The sequence below is a fragment of the Nannobrachium achirus genome (genome assembly GCF_963921795.1).
Source record: "Nannobrachium achirus genome assembly, chromosome: 13".
Lineage (NCBI taxonomy): Eukaryota > Metazoa > Chordata > Actinopteri > Myctophiformes > Myctophidae > Nannobrachium > Nannobrachium achirus.
Window position 1 is genome coordinate 11,682,012 of NC_137833.1, and position 15,080 is coordinate 11,697,091.

The 15,080-nt window shown below is 44.5% G+C and overlaps 1 protein-coding gene across 1 annotated transcript in view; it reads left to right on the plus strand.

Moving 5' to 3' along the window:
- Positions 1–6,404: 6,404 nt before the first annotated feature.
- The window catches only part of pcsk2 (proprotein convertase subtilisin/kexin type 2), a gene marked incomplete at both ends in the record, with an annotated part of 66,011 nt that continues 57,335 nt past the window's right edge, over positions 6,405–15,080 (plus strand). The window contains 2 exons of the mRNA XM_080740567.1: positions 6,405–6,430; positions 9,700–10,159. Of these exons, the coding sequence (XP_080596693.1) occupies positions 6,405–6,430; positions 9,700–10,159 (486 nt within the window). The remainder of the gene's footprint in view (positions 6,431–9,699; positions 10,160–15,080) is intronic.

A 15,080-nucleotide genomic window follows, 5' to 3' on the forward strand; every position in this document is an offset into this window, starting at 1 on the left:
TTTGACAGAACATTTACATTTGGTTTTAGTCATGGTCTTTTGAATACAATTCCATTTAGTTGTAGTCATCACAGCTTAGTTTTTATTAGTTTTTTGTCAGTGAAAAAATGTAGTCGACAAACAGTTTTCGTCATAGCCCATTTACACCCAGTGCCAATTGCCTATGTAATGCTGGGCTCTGCTCTCCCTCTGCCGTGCTTGGGGAGACAACGGACTGACCTCATGCTTCCTTCTATGACTGACCTTTTCAAATGTTTTCTTTTTTTAATAGCGGAAATGGCAGATGACGTGTCATGCATCACGTTACGTTGTGAGAGCTTGTAGACATGCCATTAATGCGACTTGTAGGAAAATGTTAAATGTATGAACATGGAAACGAGTGTGATCGATTATACAAAGGAATTGCGATCATGTCAAACATTTGCGATCAGAGTAATAACTGTGACAATGCAGGGACATGCAGAGAATGTTAACCAGGCAGGGGCTGACATTCCCTGAAAGGGCACATTTGGCAACAAATTGGGAAAATAGCGGCTCTGCAATTCACCATAGTAAATGCTGTGATCATGGTCTGGAGACAGCAGTTTTTTACTGAAAGGTAAAAAGCCAGGGTTTCAAGCCCCCTTAGATTTCCTTGTGTGGACGTGCCTGACTGTGACAGGCCTATAGAGATGTGTGTGGGTTTGAGCTCTGACAGCCAAATGTTATCTCACAAAGCCAGAGACATGGTAGTGCCTCCCCATGATGTAGCGAGAGAGGTGTGTGTGTGTGTGTGTGTGTGTGTGTGTGTGCGTGTGCGAGTGCGAGTGCGAGTGTGAGTGTGCGTGTGTGTGTGCGTGTGCGTGCACGCGCACACGTGCGTGTGAACCCCTAGGAAGTGTGACCATCCTGAAATCAGTACACTTTGATGATGTCATCAAAGTGTAGTTTGCAAGACAAACCCCGCAATCAATCCCCCTGTTCTAGGCAACTCAGAAGGGGACATTTTACATATTTCCACAACAATTCCAAGCTATAATAATGACATACCGGTAGTTCAATGTTGAAAATGAGTGGTATTCCCCTTTCAAAGATTGATTTTTTGAGTGCTTAATTGAAAATTAATTGTTGTCCATAATGTCTGTGGGTTTTATAAATATTTAACAAATGGAAAAGTACACAAGCTTGTGACTAACTACTTCGGATCGATTGGAACCCATGTCACACCGCTGACCCGACGGTCGCTTATCTCCCGAATAGGGAGTCTTACTGGTATACAATGTTTATACCTGACTGCGACGCCATAATACCCATGACCCTCTTCTCACTCACGCACGGCACAACTCTTCCTTTCTCTCTCACTCTCTCTCTCTCTCTCTCTCTCTCTCTCTCTCTCTCTCTCTCTCTCTCTCAGGGGCGTCAATTGGGTATGGCAGGGGTATGCAGCTGCCATACCCTGGGTCCAGGGGGGAGAATACAAGTTACTTTAAAATATAAATCCATGAATGTCTCATTGTCTATCTGTGCTGGTTATGTATGTTGTTAAATTACATTAAAATAACTACAAATGCAAAATTTAACAAGGTATTATAATTATATTCTCCACACTTTCATTCTCCCCATCTTGACAGAATAGTATATTCTCAGGTTCCGCAGGTCAGCTGCACAGGTGCAATTCATTGTTGTTAATTGTGGCACGTTTACTATATTATGTCAAGTGTAGCTGCACTTGAACAACTGTTCCAGACTGCCATATCCAGCCGAAGAAACCATAGACATTTCTGGGGAAAAAAATAGAATGTACTTCTTAAAATAAATCATGCCTGTTGCTAAGGTATGGCAACATGACTGGTGTCTTGCATGCGCACGAACCAGTCATGTTGCCATACCTTATCTTTTTCTGAACTGACACCACTGCTCTCTCTCTCTCTCTTTCTTTTCAACCGCTGAATGCAGCTGAGAGGGAAATTGTGACATTTTCACTGTGTCAGGGGACTTTTTTTTTGGGGGGGGGGGGGGGGTTGATATAGTGGTTTCCCAGGCGACAGAAGCCTTGCTTTTGTATGTTTCTGTATTGTGCGTGCGTGCGTGTGTGTGTGTTCAGTTTATCTTGCGGTGGAAAGATTTATAGATTGCCAAATGTGTATCACTGTTCTGTCACACACAGAACAGTGATACACATTTGGCACATTATAAGTCGGGTTCATAAAAGGTAGAATGCTTTTACTTTTCCACATTTGGCCCCCAAAGCAATAACTGAGTCACCATCTCTTGTGCATGATATCAACTGCAAGTGTATATTGTCCAAGACCGTTCGTTTTGTATTTATCATTTTAAACGTATCCACACATTGTATTATTTAATCTACTTGGAGACCTCCTAGTCATATTTTATGAAGGACATTGCTTATTTCCCCCTGCTCCTTTTGCCACACGTGCAACATGAAAAGTATGGCGTATTGTCGAGGGACACACTAGTAAACACATCATACTTAATACACTATGATAGAGGCCTGGAAAATATATATGAAGAGGGATTTTCTGTGAGTGGATGATGTGCGTTGCTAATCACTGTTTCCATGCTCCCCGCAGGCAGGCTTCCTCCCACACACCTGCTATTGTGCGAGACAGACAAGCAAGCACGCATTTAGCTCGGGAAATGAGGCAGAAATGTCTGCCTTAATCCATGGCTGTTTTGTTGGGTATACTGTAGATTCACATGCACCCTGGCCACAATATGACTTCCGGTTGGTTCTAGCGGAAGTGGCGGAAGTGCTGTGTTTAACGGAAGTTACGTCATGCGCTGTAGTCTTCCGATGAAATTCTCACGGCGGAAGTTGAACGGTCTCTGCCTGATATTGTCACCATGCAGGCTTTTCTCTTCGCAGATGAGTAAAAGCCTGGCTACGCGAGGCTAGTTCACATGTGAGATATGTTTTATTTATTTACTTTGTATTGATTTGAATAATTTTTACAACAGTTATTGTGTGATGCCATTCTGATATAAACCTGGGTGAATACAGCACTACATTAAGTCTGTGAGCTGAGAGGGCTAATAGGGTAGGAAGTTCAGTTCCCGGCCAGTTGGGTTGGAGGCTTCAATATTTACAAGCCGTTCTGGGGGCTTGGGGTACCAGCCGAGATTCTGTCCCTGTATCGTTCTTTAGAGGTTCTCTTAGGCCTAGGCCAGACGGAGCTGGATATTTCATATATTTCGGTTTTTCAGATATCCACAAAAATATCTAGGTCCACACGACAAAGATATCTAGGTCTAAAATAGTGTCCCCAGACCTCCGCTAGGGGGACAAGCACACACACAATAAAGTCTTCAGAGATATCCGTGTTCCATGCCTACACGGATCCAGTGAATCGGATATTTTTCAATGTCTTCACTTATTTATCCGGTTTAATAAATATCCAGTTTCGCGGCCGAAATATCCAGCTTTGTGTGGCTGCAAGCCCCAACCGCACAAAGAAATGTCTATAGCTTCAGAAATATCCAGCTCTGTGTAGCCGGCACTTTAGCTTAGGCACCTGCAACGGTTCTATACAAGCACTACTTGACAAAGATCAATGCTATATATAGCATCTTTAAGATGGGTGCTATATAACAAATGAGGTTCCCCTATGATTACGAGCAAAAAAATAAAAACTAATTTTAGTGGTATATTTACAGCAACGTTTATTTGTTTTTAGAGTGGCATGTTTTATCTCTGACTCGAGCCACGGGCCATACTTAGTGTCTGAGCGAAGCAGACACTACGTGCCAACTAGACAGATGGGTGACAGTCGGCTGACAGTCGAGACACGGCCAAGGCGAGCTGACATGAAGTGCAATTATTTTTAACATGCCTTCTGCAGATGATAATATCTGAGAGAGAGAGAGAGAGAGAGAGAGTGAGAGAGAGAGGGAGAGAGGGAGAGAGGGAGAGAGAGAGAGAGAGAGAGAGAGAGAGAGAGAGAGAGAGAGATGAAGCAGCTGAATATTAATTGAATTAAAAGGTCTTAGGGCTGGGGGGAGGGAGCTGTTTGCCTCCTGCAGCAGCAAATTGGCATGGAGTGGTTTTTACTGAATTCACTACAGTGAACTAAATCAATCCTTTAGCATATTCCAGTTATTGTTGAATATATACGGCTTAAAAACGCTTTACCAACACTTAAATCAAACACTAACTGGTTTTACGCATCAGCATTTCTCCCTTGAACCACAGGGCGCATAGGGTGGACATTCAGTGAAAATAGCAGATCTACAAGCTCACAAGGCCTCACGTTGTGACACGCTGTGAGCTTGTAGATCGGCTATTGTCGGCATAGCAGGAGGTTAAAAAGGAGGGGGCCTAGTACATTATGGACCCCTGCAGAGGGACTCCAGTGAGCTAAGTAGACTTACACCCTACAGTGTATATGGTTGACCAGAGTCCAGTGCATTTTCTGTTTTTCTAATGTGGGGTGTTACGGCCCTAGATGGCCTCATATTGATTTGATCCCTCCTTGAGTGTTTCCATCACAGATATAAAAATCAAACCTCGGTTCGAAGTGAAGCGGTGAACTTTTATTCTATGTGTTCTAGAGTTATGAACTCTGTGATCTATACATCTATACAGTTATGGACTCTGTGATCTATTCATTCTTTATATATTCTGAATTCTACATTCTTTATATATTCTGAATGAATATATAAAGAATGGAGGGCCAAATTATCATGTGAAGCTTGACCAATCCTCAAACTATCCATTCATCAGACCGGGAGGGACACTACACACATATTCTGGACGTACAGGACAGATAAAACCTGTTCATTCTGAACTGAAATGGCCATATATGGACATGGGACTTTTTGAAAAAGCCTATTCATTCTGGACTGATATTCTGGACGTACGGGACAGAAAAAACCTATTCATTCTGGACTGGAGTGACCATATATGGGCGTGGGACACACAAAGCCACTCATATGAAGCGGTTTTCACTGCTTCAAAAAGCTAGATACCTCTTCCGCCGCTGCAGTTCATTGGAGCGACACGTCAAACTGGATAGGCTTCAGAAGTATGGAGGTGCCAAAAGCACGCTGCCACTCAAAGTGACTACTGGCCAATCGCAGCGCATGTTTCCCGGAACTTCAAGGGTGACTCCACGCCTGCAGCCATACAGTCTTGTACAAATTGCCTATCCTCCAAGACGCACGGCCCAGAGCCGAAGGAGGCGTCTACCTTTTTATGTCTATGGTTTCCAGGTCCTCATGACTGACAGTGGGAGTGGCAGTGGGGATTGGAGGAGTGGCCTGCAGTTTGGGGCCCCGCCTGGACCTCGTTCCACCTAATCACCCAGCCACTATAAGAACCTGGAGAGAACCGCCTACAGTCCATTTTGCCATAATAGTGTTGATCCCTTGCCAGTGTTTTATAGTCTCTAGGCTGTGTGCCTTTTCATCTGCTTGGTGCTTAAGAAACTTTAAATACTAAGTGTTTTAAAGTACAAAGATAATACAACTTATCCGTAGGATTTTTAAACCTTTTCCAATCCCTGGGAAACTAGTGGTGTGCAGCCTTTTATTTTATTCCCCCATTTTCCCCAATGTTTTGCTCCGGTAGGGAGCGTAGAATGTCATTTTAGTTTCTAGGTTTATAGTGTAGATTATTTTCTTTCTAGTTAGGATTGTATTTTTGGCTTGGCCACCCTTACACTAAGTTTTTCCAGATTAATCTAACCCTTGTAACTTTAAGTTTGGTTGTATTTTTTGTTTGTTACTTCTGTTTGTATAATTTAAGACTATGTCCTACTCCTCATGACCCTAGACGCCATATAGGGGCATAACATAGGGAAAGCTTTTGCCGAAAGGTGATCGATAAGCTTTTGAACTTGTAGCTCTAGTATTTTCTGTGAGAGCTTTGCCCACAATATGGATGATGGGATTTAAGTGGATTTTAGCATGCAGCAGACACTCTTAATCCAGAGCGATTTACAATAAGCAAGGTAATATACATCAGTACATCAACATCAATACATCAAATGGAAAGAAATATTAGGCTAATCTAAGAAAACAGGTAGACCAAGCACCTATTCAGTAAAAACTTCAGAAAAAAATTATAAAATTAAAATAAAAAATCACACCAGTGTGAACTGAGCGGTGGTTCCCCCCCCCCCCCCCCCCTTCCCCCCTGTGTGTGTGTGTGTGTGTGTGTGTGTGTGTGTGTGTGTGTGTGTGTGCCTGGCCTGGCCTGAAAACAGCGCCCCTCCCTTAACATGTGTGGTCAGAAAAGGTACTGCACAGGCTTGAGGCTACATACAGACAGACAGACCCACCCACCCACATACAAACAAACAAACAAACAAACAAACATACCTACACACACGGCCACGCTATGGAGACGGTGTGACCACCGCTCAAAAAAAAGAAGAAAAAAAAGGCTATCTAAATAAGTTCTATGCATGGGGCTAAGGTGGAGTCTGAATAGGTGAGTCTTCAGCTTCAGCTCTATATTCTGAAAATACTTGCTATTAGAGCGTTAGACAAGTAACAGGGGTGCTGTCTCTCCAGCTCTTACATAAACAGACAGCCCATTCTCACTCCCTCTGCTTCACCCCCTGACGCATTCCCGACTCGCTTTCAGCGTCACCGTTGACAGAAAATACCATTTCAGGTCGGGATACCAATTTTGTCCTGATTGGCTGAAATTGCTATCGAACAAACACTCTGTGATTACTATCAGAATATAGTAGCCTGATTTCAGACTCCGCTCACGCTTTAGTTTGAAACTGTGCCCTTTCTGAACGATTTGCGGGGGAGGGACTTTTTTGCGAGCGTGCACGCGCGTGACCGATCGCAACGTACAGTGATTGCGATGCACGGTGAACGCGATGCACGGTCACGGCGTGTGTGTGTGTTTGTGTTTGTGTGTTTCTCTGTCTGTGCCAATAGTGGCGTTTCCATAAAGCCACTTTTTGCGCATTAACGGCTTAATCGCAAAATGTTTTTATGGAAACACTTCAAAATGCGAATAAACTTTCATTATCCGCAAAAAAAGTTATCCGCTTGGAGGAGGAGGATTTTGAGCCTTTATCGAATAAACTAAATGCGCTTAAGTGAATGGAAACGGGTCAGACAATACATGCGAATAGATGATGACGTTCTAGGTCCATTTCCTCATCCCCTGCCGCTTTGTCCATGGTATAGCGTTAGCCCACAAAACAAACCTATTGTTTGTTACACACAGAGTGACACGGACCATGTGTAAATTCCTCCCGTTTTCACCTCAAGCCATCGGTGGCGAGCGAACCCTTCCTCATCCCACGGTGTTGCGTGCCTGACGTGCCCAATCTACAAGCTCACAGGCACAGCAGCAGCTCGCATCCACGTCTCCGCGCCGCGTTGAGAGCTTGCAGATCGGCCACCTGACCTTCCAGAGGACGCTAAAACTTGCACTGTGCAACTGCAGCGACGCGACCGCGGTTTTCCCGGTGAACCGGTAGCTTTATGTATTGAGAGGAACTCTTGCCAATTTCGTAAGAGACTCGTCGCCAATTGTATTTAAAAGTTATTTGGGGCCATGATGATGATAACACCTTCTTCCCACTACTAGACAGCGACCGAGTCACAGCAGTCAGACGCGCAGACGGTGCAGTGCTCAGGTTCGGTCTGATAAAAATCAGCCCGATCAACTCTTGCGACGTCGCTAATTCGAATGACACCCGCAAATGGAAACATGCTAAATTCGCTTTGTCTTAATGCGTATTTCTGATAATACGCTTCCCTAATTCGAATATGTTTATGGAAACGCCACTAATGACTGCTTCCACACAGAACTGCGTCCAGAAACATGTAATCAACATTAACAGCTTGGTGAAATCACTGCGCACGTGTGTGTGCCTGCCTGCCTGCCTGGTGTGTGAACTTTGTTTGAATCGTTTCAACTGCTGCACGGATTGGATATTCATTAAACCCACCCCCACCCCGCGCGCTCATTGGAGGAGCCGCAGTTTTTGGCTTGCTAAACTGCCGAATCATGTACTCAGCTCCACACCAGAGAAACAGTCCACTCTGAGAGTGGGTGGGGTCTATGGTCTGGAACCAGGCTAAGAATATAGTGCTTTAACCTATTCACCAAAAAAATAAATGAATAATGTTGATTACTTTGATACCATTACTTTTGTACTTTTACTCAAGTGCGTTTTGAATTCCGGACTTTTAAGTAGTATTTCTATATTGCAGTATTGATACTTTTACTTAAGTAACAAACCAAGTTTTAAGTGAGCGGTGGTGCGCGCGCGCGTGTGTGCGTGGCCGTGCATGTGTGTAGCAGTTCATTTCAGGGTCGCGCGTGTGTGTGTGTGTGCGCGCGCGCGTGTGTGCGTGCGTGAGTGTACGTGTGTGTGTTTGACGCAACAGCGCCACTTGGTCACCAGCGGTATTGCAGCTCATGCTCAGGCTACATACACGCATAGATAGTAACAAACCTACCTACACTGACACACTCACGCTTAGGAGTGGTGTGACCACCGCTCAAACATTTAGTACTTTTTCCACCACCGGTCAGTAAAGGTTGGAACTTGGAAGTTGGAACCAAATGGTTTTCTTACCGTACACATGCACTTATTATAACCTGAGGAATATTATCGTTCTGAGACCTTTATAAAAGGTTATGTTACTTTCATTTTTAAATCACCTGGCAGGGAGTTGAAGACTGACCTTTGGAACTACACTATAATTCAGCGAGTTGCCCAGAGGCTGCAAGCCCCATTATTCACTGGAACACATTAAAACCACTACAATAACACTGGAAACACAGCTACAACAAAGTTCCACTCATTCTCACTAATTCCTCTGGCTCTATTTCTAATGTGAGCAGGTCGCCATTTAATTCTTCCCCAAATAGATATAGGCCTATATGGAACAAGCTCTTCAGGAGGAGAGGCATATAGGCATGGCTATCCAGAAGAATTCTGAAATGCAAACTTTGCCATCTCGAGGACCCAAATTAATAGGCTAATAAAGCTATAGCCCTAGATGTATGGGGATCAACCCCATATAGGCTTAGATTTGTGTTGTTGAAATGCTTCGAAAAATAGGTCTATAAATAAAGTAACATTTTCCACAAAAAAATAAATAAAATAAAATTAAGAAGAGGAAAAAAAGGGGGAGAAAAAAAAAGAAAATAGTACATCTACAGCCAATCTACATGACCATAGTGGGTCGCCATGGACAGCTTGTAGATATTTTGCTATTTTGGTTAAAAGTGGTTGAACTGAAAGTGGGGGCATTTGCCTGCGTGTACGCGCACAGAGGCAGCACGTAGGCTACTGTCCCTCACTCAGATCGAGAGAGAGAGAGAAACGGGACACACCCGCCCGCGTCCCATTGGTAGAAGTAGAACGTCACGCCGACCTAAGGAGGAGGAGGAGGTAATGAATTATATAGAAGAGAGAGAGTAGGCTAAAATACACACAGAGCGAGAGAGAGAGAGAGAGAGAGAGAGAGAGAGAGAGAGAGAGAGAGAGAGAGAGAGAGAGAAAGCGCCGAGGATGCAGATCTGGTCCATGACACCACCATCACTATCATCATCACCATCATCATCATCTCTATCCCCTCCAACCTCCGCATCAAAAGCTAAAGCCTCGCGGATAGAGATAGAGATAGATAGATAGATAGATAGATAGATAGATAGATAGATAGATAGATAGATAGAGAACCACACAGTGCAACTTCCACTTGCACCACCCCCTCAAGAGATGTGTCCGCAAACAAAGCTTTGATTCGAGCCCTCCTCCTCCTTACCGAGGAGCGAGCATCCTCTACCCTCCTCCCCTCCTCTCCTCCCCTCCCGCACCACCACGCACAATCCAACCTCCTCCTCCTCGCTCGCTCTCCTCCTCCTCCTCCGACACGCAAACAACAACAAGGAGAAGCAGGAGAAGGCAGCACAGCAGGCAGGATGCAGCAGCGCGGTGGATCTGCTCCTCTGTCCCGGGCCGCCGTGGCGGTGCACGGCTTCTTCTTCTTCACGCTGCCGCTGCTGCTGCTGGTGCTGATGCTGGCGAGCCGCGGAGCCTCCGGAGCGGCAGCGGAGGAGCCTGGCACCGCCGCGCGTCATCTCACCAATCACCTGCTGGTTCGGCTGCACGGAGACGCGCGGGAGGAGGACGCCGGCCAGCTGGCCGCCGAACATGGGTTCCAGAGCGCCCGGAAGGTAGGGTATATAGCCTGCTGGCTCTGTCTATACATTATAGCAATGAGCTCACAGTAGGGGTTAACTGCTGTCTCTAGAACCCCCATAGTAGTGTTCTACTGTCTATTTATAGAGCAGGGGTATTCAACGTTTTCAGGCCAAGGACCCCTTATCTGAGAGTGAGAGAGAGAGAGAGAGAGAGAGAGAGAGAGAGAGAGAGAGATGAAGCAGGGACCCCCACTACATATTGTATAAAATTGTGTTGTATATTAAAAATGTTGATATCTTGGACAGCGTAGACTTGTTTGACAGCACTGCATGTTCAAGGAGTATAGGCTAATGTGTATTTTCAGACATCTGCTCTTCTTTTCCCTCTACAAACCTCTCAGAATAGGGATGGTAGGGTTCACAAGGTTAATGTAAAAAACATGCATCCTATCACACAAATGATTTGGCGGCCCCCCCTGAGCTAACTCTGAGGACCACCTATAGGGGTCCCGGACCCCCTGTTGAAGACCCCTGTTCTACAGTCTCTAGATCTATAGTTCTATTATAGAGCTCCCCAGAGGGCTTATACTGGCTCTGTCTGTGTAGAGCCCCCAGTAGGGTTCTTAAACATGCTGATGAGGACCCCCGTGTTGAAGTGTTGGCTATTTTTGGCCCAAGACCCCTCACCTGAAAAAAACCTCGGAATAGAACGTGTTTAAAAAGAAATCATAGGCCTATTCCATTTTTTGAAAGATAGCCTATATTTTTTTCCTTCCACCCCAAAACATTTCAGATCTGCTATTTTCAAATAGCCTATATATAGCCCAGAGCAGGCTAAAAATCACACTTAGTGTGAAGTGAGCGGTGCTATTCATGAGTTAATTTCATCAAGCGTTCTGCTAGCCGATCACAGCGTGTCAATTAAAGCTTGGCCAATGGGACCCTGGGCGCACAACCAACTTTGAGCCGTTTGTGCCAAGATGTAGGACAATCTATAGGCCTGGCCTAGATATGGACATATCTAGGCCCAGGACAGTTTACAGAACAAACCTTGAGCCGTTTGTGCCAAGATATAGGCCATATCGAGGCCAGATGTAGGCCATGTGCACTTCAGTTTACTTAAGCCCCAGACATTTTCTTACACGTTTTTCCCATCGGTTTTTGACCGGACAAAGCCAGATGTTGCACCGGGTTAAAAGAGCGTAAACATATCTTGATGCTATGATTAACTCATTTAGCTGGGGACCCCCTGGAAACCCCTTCTTCAAGGACCCCTGGGGGTACCCGGAACCCAATTTGAGAACCACTGCTATAGCCAGGAGCCACAAATACAACTGTCATTGCATGCATGTCAGCAATAAGATCAAGGCTGGGCCATGTCACTATATGTTTTAAAAATGAAGGCCTACATTTTGTACTATTTTCTTTTTAGGCCTATAATCACCAAAGCTTATAGCCTATCATTTTAAAAGATGTATTCTATACGAATGCCTGTCGTGTGCATTTTCAGAGCATGTTTATTTTAATCAATCAATAAATTGTGTTCCGGCATATACTTTTAAATTCCTATGAATCAGCGTCACAATGAAAGCTCATTAGAGAAAAATACCATGACATTTTATGATTTATATCAGGGACGTGCTGGCCATTGGGAAAAGCGGGACAACTCCCGAATGGCCGGTTCATTCCCAGCCGGTCCAGGCCGGCCATTAGGAAAGAATTTAACAAAGTAAATCGTCATTGTCGGGCAGAAACCTTGTATCTCCAAGTTTCAAATTTGTATTTTTTTTTCGCAAAGCGAAGTGGCCATCATAGTCACGGACTCACGTGAGTCCGGTGAGTAGTTTTCTGACTTTAAAAGACTACACCGCGGTGATAGCTTATCACTGCAGAGTGTAATATGATATCCCCTTATAGAAAACAATCAAACAAGGCCTGGTCATCAGCTGGCAGACTTCTGGCAGCATCGGGCCCCAAGGAGTCGTATTTGCATCGATAAAATCGTTCACTTTTTAAAGGCACATTAGTAATCCACTTTTATGTTGTAGGCCTTATATGATGGGCACAATGACAAAGGGAATCTCAAAGTCCTTTGTTAATCAGAATATCTTTTTTGACATTGTACGGGGACAACGAAATTGAGACGGCAATTGTGTCCGTATTGGGACATAGCATCTGTTCGACGGTTCATTCTTTCGACACGAGTGAATGTTAACCTGGTGAAAAGCTAACCTGCCGACGCAGGTGAATTTTAACCTCTATGCCTAAACCTAACCCAAACCCTGACCCTAACCTCAGTAACCGTGACGCGGGTGAGTAGCTAACCTGCATGACGACGCTCATAGTCGAAAAAAGGACTCGTAGAAAGAGCAAGATTTCCCCCATTCAGCTAGAGATAGCATATGCTGCAACGCATCGTGGGATTGCTAATCTGCTTTTTCAAAGAGAGAGTGGGGGGAGCATAGACCCCTGGGTCTATGCCCCGGTCAACCAAGCATCCTCAGGATACCAATAGGGTTGAGATCCAGAAGGAATCCGGAGGAATCGGATCCACCATTGAGGAACCAAGATTCGGTTCCATCACATTTGGAATCGTTTCCATCGCGGTGTCAGAGCTGGTTGTGTGGAGTTCACATCTGCTATATAATAAACTCCTTTTATTTCACAGACCATCGTAACGTTGCAAGTGTTGAAATGAATTTGGTCCCATTTGCACACTCTCAGACTCAGAGAACCATTAAGGGACCGGAATCGCTTAAATTCTAAAGTTTCCCAACCCTAGATACGACCTTGCAAGACCTAATAGCGTGTTGTCTCCCACATGTATTATCAAGACTTGTTAAACACGAATAAACACTGTACTGTGTGGTGCACATGCACATGCCACCAAGACAAGCCTTTCAAATCTTTTTTTCTTTTGTGTGCGTGTGATTTGACAGCAATTTCACCAAGTGGCACCGAATCCCATAAAGCAAATTGAAATGATGTAATGTAATGGGGGAGGGGGGAGGGGGGGTATTTCCCTCTGAGGACATGGCGTATTACTCAACGAAAGGCAATTATTAAACTGCTTGGCCAATGCAGGGACCTACAGTAACCGTATCGCCACGTGGCAGGAATGGTAACGACGAGCCAACTACGGAAATATCCCTCTCCGACAGTGTGTGCTTTGTCATGATGTCAAAAAAAGAGAGGGGAAAAAAAACTGATTACCGGCAACCAGTGAGGCGTAACATCGAACACGGTGGGATGCGAGTACGGTGCTGAATTGGGATTGTTCGGTGTGTGTGTGTGTGTGTGTGTGTGTGTGTGTGTGTGTGTGTGTGTGTGTGTGTGTGTGTGTGTGTGTGTGTGTGTGTGTGTGTGTGTGTGTGTGTGTGTGTGTATTAGGCTACTATTCTATACTTGTGGGGCCAGAGATGTCTCCACACATCTATACTATAATTTTGCGAATGTCTGTCTGTCTGTCTGTCACAGCGTTTCTCCTCAGTGGCTGGAGCAATTGATCTGAAATCGCATCACCATTAGCATATGAACACACCTGACATAACTGTGAAGCCCGTTTGTCACTTTCACAAATCATATGCTGTATATTAGCATTTTTATGCTGTATCTACTATCTATTCTGCATCTAGCTTGAGGCATGTCTATTCTGCATCTAGCATGGGGCAACATGTTTAACCAGCTCTGTGTGTGTGTGCGTGCGCGTGTGCGTGCGTGCGTGTGTGTGTGTGTGTGTGTGTGTGTATGTGTGTGTGTGTGTGTGTGTGTGGGTGGGCGGGGGGGGGGGGGGGTGTTGGCTGGCCCTCTTTCAGATGTTGTCATGTAGATCGGTACACAGTATCTCTGTAGCCTTTAAACGAAACGGGTATTTCTTACATTGATGCTCCTACATATTATCATGCAAGCACCAGTTAAAGTTACTTTCCATCCCTCATATAGCCTACTGTGTGCACAGTGCACACCCCATAACCCACACACTGCACATCATTTCGGAGCTCATATCTTTGAACGGGTAAGGACTAGTATACTAGAATTTGAGAAATAAGCATTATGAGAACCATTTTCCTGGTCCTCACAAGATAAATGATAATGGTTGTTTAATTTATATATATATATATATATATATATATACAGTATATATTTTTAAATACCTCTAAGGATTTAGGCTTCTATAATTAAAGGAAACAAATCAGGATGGGTGTTTTTGAGTTATAGGATCAGACATTGAGATAAAGCAAAAAAAAAGAATTGTCGATATTATGCTGTTTCTTGTTTTTCCGCTTTAGACTAACGTTTAAACATGTAAAAAAGAAAAAGAAAAAAATAAATAAAATAAAATGTAAGCATGCCATGTGTACAATTTACATTTTACAATTTAGGCATTTAGCAGACGCTTTTAATCGAAAGCGACTTGCAATAAGCAGGTAATACATCAATATAATAAGCAAGATAATATGTCAGTACATCAACAGCAATACAACAAACGCATAGGCATATCAATCTAGAAAAACAATAACATAGCTAATAGACCACGCACCTAAGCAGTAAAGATACTTAACGTGCCTGCACGTGCATGCATGCATCCATGCGTCACACAGCTTCTTGATCAGGTCCCCTCAAGTATAGTAATAGAAATGTGTGTGTATGTGTTATAATGTATGTGCATTGTTTGCAGTGTTGTGTTGTCGGCGCGGTGGGGGCTTCGCTGCATGAGCGCGTCTCCGATCAGCCGGTTTGGTTTTCCTCAACACGCCGGGTCTCCTCCCGCCCTCCACGTGTCTCTCCCTGCCTGCCTCCTAGGTTATGTAATCGGCTGCTATATTTGCCTTGATGGGGGCACGCGTCATTAAACAATGTCTGTACGGCCTTGAATTATCTTCTATCGGCGCTTAATTAACTAGACTAGGGGCACAACGCTGGTACCCGCGCGCGCGCACCGCACACACACACA